A 6872-nucleotide genomic window follows, 5' to 3' on the forward strand; every position below is an offset into this window, starting at 1 on the left:
TATACAGTGCATGTTACATAAAATACATATATTCATCTGCTGCTCGTCAGTGCTAACAACCACTTTCTTAAATCTTACTCAGTGAAAGCAGAAGCAGCATTAAAGAGTTTCTATCAGATTTGCTGTCAAGAAAACATGAGCCTTTAGAGACATTTCCAGTGGGCCCCTCTGCCATTCCTAGTACCACAGGGACTATCTGTTACCTCGTTCATCTTGAGCAGCCCACTTTAAATCATTACAATTTGTCACACAGTCATCCCAGCGAATGGCCTCGCATTCTAATTTAGCAGGTCACAAGGCGGTCGCCTTCATTATTACAGGCTAACCCGTCTCTGCCGAGTTTGGCCCAGATCTCCAGGGTGGGGAAGATGCTGCATGAACAGCTAAAAAGGAGTGCGGGAGATCGTTCGCTGTGCTGAAGGGGCAGAGGAGAGTTCTACTTTCTGGTAGGCAAATGGCAGTAAACACAAACGCCGGGCACTTACTGCTATCCGTGTCAGGGATGCCTTTACTGCACTCCATTTGTCCCGTCGTCGGTCTATAACGATGATGAATCCAATGCTGGCAGCCTCCAGACTGCAAAATAGATGAAAGAGGGATGCTGGGTTACGTGGAGGTAGACCAGTTCCGAGTAACTGTGCTGCAGCACAACCCAGCCTCCTCCGTGTCATTGTCCAAGCCCATGATTAAAATGCAGGGTACAGTCGAGAGCGTGAATGACTGGTACTGATTTGCACATACAGGCAAGCCAGCAAATTTCCTCCTTCCAGCACCAGGTTAGCAGCCTCCACAAAACATGAATATTTTATCCGTTATATCTCTCGGCTGTCTTGCTACTGGCTGCCAAAATTCTGTGATGTGAACAGTTTAGGATCACATATTGCTTTGTACTGGGACTGAAGCGGAAGTACAGATCTTCCTTGCTTTGCAAAATAATTCAAGTTATTAGATACCTATCCTCACGCCTCGGCATTTTGCTTCATTCTCCTAAGATGCTGATGACGGACAAGTGCACTTATCTCTCACAAGGAGTGGAATTTACCCTTCCCCCTGCAGGAGGCCCAAATAATTAGGGGGACAAAGCGGGAGTTAAAGAGATTGGAGTCTCACACCCACCCAACTCACGGGCAGGCCGTGGGGCTGCAAGCCACTCAATGGATGTTATATCAGCATATGGACTAGAATTGTGGCTACAGTCCCTACAGGCGGGTGCTGAGCTACTAAATGTGTGGAATTGCAGATCTGCCTATTCAGGGCCAGCACGGAGCCCCCCTCTGTGAGGTGCAGGCACACCCTGTATTCCTGGGGGGCTGCTACTCTCACCCTGCCGGCCAAGAGAGCTCAGGGGCTCCTTGAGCAGTGTGGAGATTTTTCAGTGGGTGAGCGAGTTTCCCCTGCAGTGCACAGGAAACACCTCCCCCCATTGTCACAAACCAACAGTCTTACCACAGAATCACGACAGATCTGGGGCACAAACCAGACAGGACTGAAACAAACAAGGCAGCTGCTTACAACTTGGTCAATAATGTGCTCCAAGGAATGGCTCAATATTAAAGGCACCGCTCAGATTCCATCAGTCACCCCCTCACACACACACCCCTAGAGTCAAATAATTAGTTTTACTGGGGAAAGGTGCCAGATAAATTTGTCCCCGAGACTGAAATCTTCTCGTCTAATCCAAGACTGAGCACAGCATGGGAGGCAGAATTTAAGCTTCCTCACACCAGCATGCCTCAGTGGTGTCCTGGAGGGATCACGACCTGCCGGGACCACTCATAGGCATGAACAGGTACATGTGGTGTTAGCGATTTGCGCTAGGCAAATGGGAAGAGAAAGAGCTTATTACCCCGCTCCAAAGAACATTTCAATCAAAGGGCCAAATGCTGCCTGGCCCTCGCACGAGTGCAGGGCTCACCTGATTCCCCCTTGCATGATCCATGCTCTGGGGAGCCCAAGGACTGCTCCCATCCTGCTCTGCTAGCAGTGTGTGGCTCCCCCAGGGAATCAGGGAGTGATGGGCAGGAGGCAAGCCCCGGGGGCCAGTCTTGTGGGTGGTTTTATGATGGGATCGCCTGACTTACCACCACCCCACCTGCGTCACATAAGTCACCAAAGAGCCATCAGATGGTAACCATTTTGAACCACAACCTATCTAGTGCAGGATGCAAACCAGCAAACTGGAAGCAAAAGTGCCATGCATAGTTATGATGCTGTATAAGTGATCGTCACTAGGATTAATACTAAAGCCCAGGAAGGATCCCTGAGCGACCCCGTCCCCCCGATCAATTGCTTTTACTGCTATCCTCTGATGAGAATTAGGGCATTCAATGGCCAGAACATTTTTTAAAACATAGAAAGATTTTCTTTTCTCTTTAAATAAGTCAACAAACAGCCTGAAAATCTATGAATACAGTGGAAGGGCAGTGGCTGTAGCAATTGCTGAGGTACCTCCTGCCTTTCACATGCAACAAATATACTTCTCAGTTGTTTCTTGTCAATAGCTAGCCACGTCTTTCAAGAAAGGCTCTGCTGTGCATTTGCTTTAGAGCAGAAAAGCAGCACCGCTGACATTTTGTTTGTTGCTAAACTGTTACAGGAAGGTGTGGGGGGGAACTAAGCCCAGATCTGCGCACTGGCGCTGTTTGATCTTACCAAACCTTTCAGCCAACTGGGACTAGAAACCCCTGTAACAGTTTGTCAGTCCCGATACGTTTGGGCAAGTCATCCATCAGCTTCCAGCTGGAACGCTGCGTCCAGTCTCTGTGCACGGGCACCCTGTCACATCAGATGGAGAGGTGCAAGGATGTGTGCTTTGACTCTGTCTGTCTGTCACAATGATTGATGCTGCTGCCCCACGGAGGGAATGCCAGGAAATTGGGTTACAGTCCTAACGTCCGGCAAGCTCTTTGGCCCGAGCATATTGAACGCCTCCACAGCCGAAAGGGAGAGGTTGGAGGTGAGCACGTGGGGAGTGACAGGGCCAACAAAAAAATTTGGAAAGTTATAGTAACTTCAAGTGAGGGAAGGTTTTCAGTGCTACGTCTGACACTACAGCAAGAGACGAGGCCCCTTCAGCAGCACCATTCATAGAACACCCTCATTAGCACAGTTCCTGCTTGAATTAAAAACACTGTAACACCTGACCTGTGGGAAGGCCTCCTGACATCATTTCAATGACTTCCTCCTTTGTGTGTTTAATGCACATTAATTTTTTCCTCCTTTGTTTAGTAGAGAAAAACACTCAGGCCACTGTGGAAAGGAAACAAATCCTCAAATAACTGCTCGATGTAACCAATCTACGTGCTGCACAGAACATATGCAATTACTTATTGATCTCACACATACCTAGGGGCCAAAACCCTGATCTTTCAGCTTAGGTTTCCACAGACCTCTGCTGGAACATGTGTAGGGAGAACTTGTTGGTCCTTTATTATTCCTGCCACTTGAGGGCACCATCGCAGACTCACTGACATGCACAAAGCTAACACACAGCAGCTGCAAACTGAACAACCTCAAAGTTCTTCTCTTTCATTATAAAGGGGCACTGAGAAGCCTTTTAGATGATAACAAATTTTAGTTAACGGTGCTGACCTGGGCTGGGTTCAATCCACTGGCCTAGTGATTAAGATACCTAGAAACTGACCCTTATTGATCTGTCCCAGATCCATTTAGTAGACCAGCAATGTGGTTTGTTAAAGATAAGCCAATATTCATGAACAGATATTTTAAATTCTTCTTCTGAAAGCAATACCCAGGTTAAGGCTAATCTGAAATGCAGACATTTGATGTTTCTGGTGCTAAATGCTGTCAAAACACAATGCTCATCAAAACAACCCCCGTGTCAAGTATCAGAGGGGTAGCCGTGTTAGTCTGAATCTGTAAAAAGCAACAGAGGGTCCTGTGGCATCTTTGAGACTAACAGAAGTATTGGGAGCATAAGCTTTCGTGGGTAAGAACCTCACTTCTTCAGATGCAAGTAATGGAAATTTCCAGAGGCAGGTATAAATCAGTATGTCGATAACGAGGTTAGTTCAATCAGGGAGGGTGAGGTGCTCTGCTAGCCAACCCCGGCAGCCTCAGTAATTCATTCATTTCAAACGCTGACGCATGCAGACTCAGTCTTCTGAGGAATGGAGCCTAGTTCTTTCTCCATCAGGTTTTGAAATGAAAATCGAAACGAGTAAATACAAGAAGGCTCTTGTGACGTTTAGGTCCCTCTGTTCAGACTGAGGGAGAGGACCAGGGTTGGACACATGTGCATGAGGAGGGATTAGAAAGATTGGGACTGCTCAGTTTAGAAAAGAGATGACTCAGGGGGGAATATGGTAGAGCTTTATAAAATCATGAAAGGTGTGAGAAAGCAAATAGAATCATAGAAGATTAGGGCTGGAAGACTCCTCAGGAGGTCATCTAGTCCAACGCCCTGCTCAAAGCAGGACCAACCCCAACTAAATCATCCCAGCCAGGGCTTTGTCAAGCCGGGCCTTAAAAACCTCTAAGGATGGAGATTCCATCACCTCCTTAGGTAACCCATTCCAGTGCTTCACCACCCTCCAATAAGGAAGTATTATTTACCCCTTCACACAACACAAGAACCAGGAGTCACCCAATAAAATTAATAGGGAGCAGGTTTAAAACAAGCAAAAGGAAGTACTTCTGCACACACAATACAATTAACCCGTGGAACTCATTGCCATGGGATGTTGTCAAGGCCAAAAGTGTAACTGGTTTCAAGTTCACGGAGCATAGGTCCATCAATGGCTATCAGCCAAGATGGTCAGTGACGCAACTCCATGCTCTGAGTTTTCCTAAACCTTCCCCTGCCACAGGCTAGGACTGGACGACAGGGGATGGATCACTCAATAATTGCCCTGTTCTGTTCATTCCCCTCCGAAGCATCTGGTACTGGTTACTGTCACAAGCCAGGATACTGGGTTAGATGGACCATCATGGCCGTCCTTTGTTTACCAGAGCAGCTCAGAGAACTAAAATGTTTATTTGTGAATAATTATTCAATTAAAACAATGCCATAACTCACAATCAGTATTATTTATAATGTATTATTCCAACCAGTACTGATCTGTATAATAGGTCTATTAATAAAACACTGAGATTTTGGCATTTAAGTCAATGCAACTTGCATTACTAAAAAATTAAGGATATTCTCCCCTGAAGAAGTACATTTTTAGAGGCCCTTAGAAAACCTAGCCCTGCGAAGTGCTCTATATTTTCCTGCCTCGGAAGATGTGCTAAAGCAGCATCCAGGTGGAATGTACCAGGATGTTATTTCAGAGAAATCAAATGGCTCTATCCCAAAGAAACAGAGACAATAAATATATCATTGCCATCAGCATCACAGTCTGTCTTCCCAGTTTAGCTTCACTTAGCCGGCTTGCAACAGCTGTACATCCTTCAGGCACCAATTGCTCTAACTTGACACACAGAGCCAAATTCATATCTGGGGTAACTCCACCGAAACGAGTGAGTTATAACAAAAGGTTTGAAAAGCGGGCGTGTCTTTGTGGAAGTTACCAAAATGCTGGTGTTGGAATAAAACAGTTTACTAAGCAGTCCTGCTTAGACTGACAGAAATGAGAGACAAAGCAGATAGCGATGAATGAAACTTGTGATCGCCATATTTCTATAAGAAAGCTGGCAGGTCACACATACTGAATTGAGCTGGTTTGGGAAATTCAGTAAAGGATTTCTATAAAAATGAGCCTAATTGTAATTTACACCCATTAGTTTAAATGAGAAGCAGGCCACCCCGTGTTCTCTTTAGTTAGTGACTGTGGTGTACATCATTTGCCTCCGTGTCCTGTTTACACTGTGTGAGAAGGAACAGGGGTGAAAATGGAGAAGACTGGTAAGTTAGCACGATCCAGAAGAGGAAGGAAACGGGGGAAGATTAGAAACCAAATGCTGCAGGGAAAGCAGAGAAGAGTAAAACAGCATGGAGGAAAAATTGAGGCATCGCGTGCCTAGCTCAAGGTCATCACAGCAGACCCTTGCAAAGCAGTGACGTGGTTAAGACGGCCGAAGCTACGGACAGGGATGCAGGCCGGTAACCTTGGTTACTACTGATGTATGAGAAGCCATGAGGGTCTGATAAGAGAGGTAAGGTTTGGATGTCGCTGGGGGAGGTTAAAATGATACTTGACAAAGGCATGTGGGCCACGGCCTGGAGTCAGACAGGTGCTGCATAACCTTGCATGTAACCTCGGTGTTCAGGATGATATCACCTGTCTTCAGCAAGATGATACAACAATACTTGTGTGTCTTATTTGTAGTAAGCCGGGGGCAGATTGAAAGTCTTAACTTAGCCAGGGAAATAGAGACAGTGTCACCAAACGATATCATTTCAATGTAGTACACACAAATAGAAAAATGTGCAGGGTCTCCGTGGCACCTGGCATTGAGCGAGGAGGGCAGGAAATCAGGAAGAAAATTAAGCAAAACAGTGGTATTTACATGGGCAGATCATACAGTAAACAGATCCCCACTCTCAAAAAGGTTGTTAAGAAAAGCTCACACAGGACTTTCTTAATATCTCTACCTCCCATATCACAGAAGTGCACTGGACAGACTGATTCATTAGAAAGAGAAATTTGAAGCATACAGTCCATGACAGGTAATATCAAAACTTGCCTCCAAAGTAAATGAGTACACATTCAGCCCTGTGAAGCCTGGATTTCTGCTATCAAAGGCCTGGTCTAAACTGGGGGGGAGGAAGGGGATCAATCTAAGATATGCAACTTTAGCTACGAGAATAGCATAGCTGAAGTTGACGTATCTTAGGCCTAGTCTTCACTTACCGGCTGGTCCGGCGGCACGCCATCGACGTTCTGGGATCGATCCCGGAAGTGCTCACA

General features: G+C 46.1%; 1 protein-coding gene across 1 annotated transcript in view; it reads right to left on the minus strand.

Moving 5' to 3' along the window:
- Positions 1-6872, minus strand: part of MCF2L2 (MCF.2 cell line derived transforming sequence-like 2) — a 306850-nt gene that overhangs the window by 202902 nt on the left and 97076 nt on the right. Inside the window, exon 4 of the mRNA XM_034780536.1 lies at positions 486-679. Within this exon, the coding sequence (XP_034636427.1) occupies positions 486-679 (194 nt within the window). The remainder of the gene's footprint in view (positions 1-485; positions 680-6872) is intronic.

This window comes from Trachemys scripta, chromosome 9 (genome assembly GCF_013100865.1).
Source record: "Trachemys scripta elegans isolate TJP31775 chromosome 9, CAS_Tse_1.0, whole genome shotgun sequence".
NCBI classification, from domain to species: domain Eukaryota; kingdom Metazoa; phylum Chordata; order Testudines; family Emydidae; genus Trachemys; species Trachemys scripta.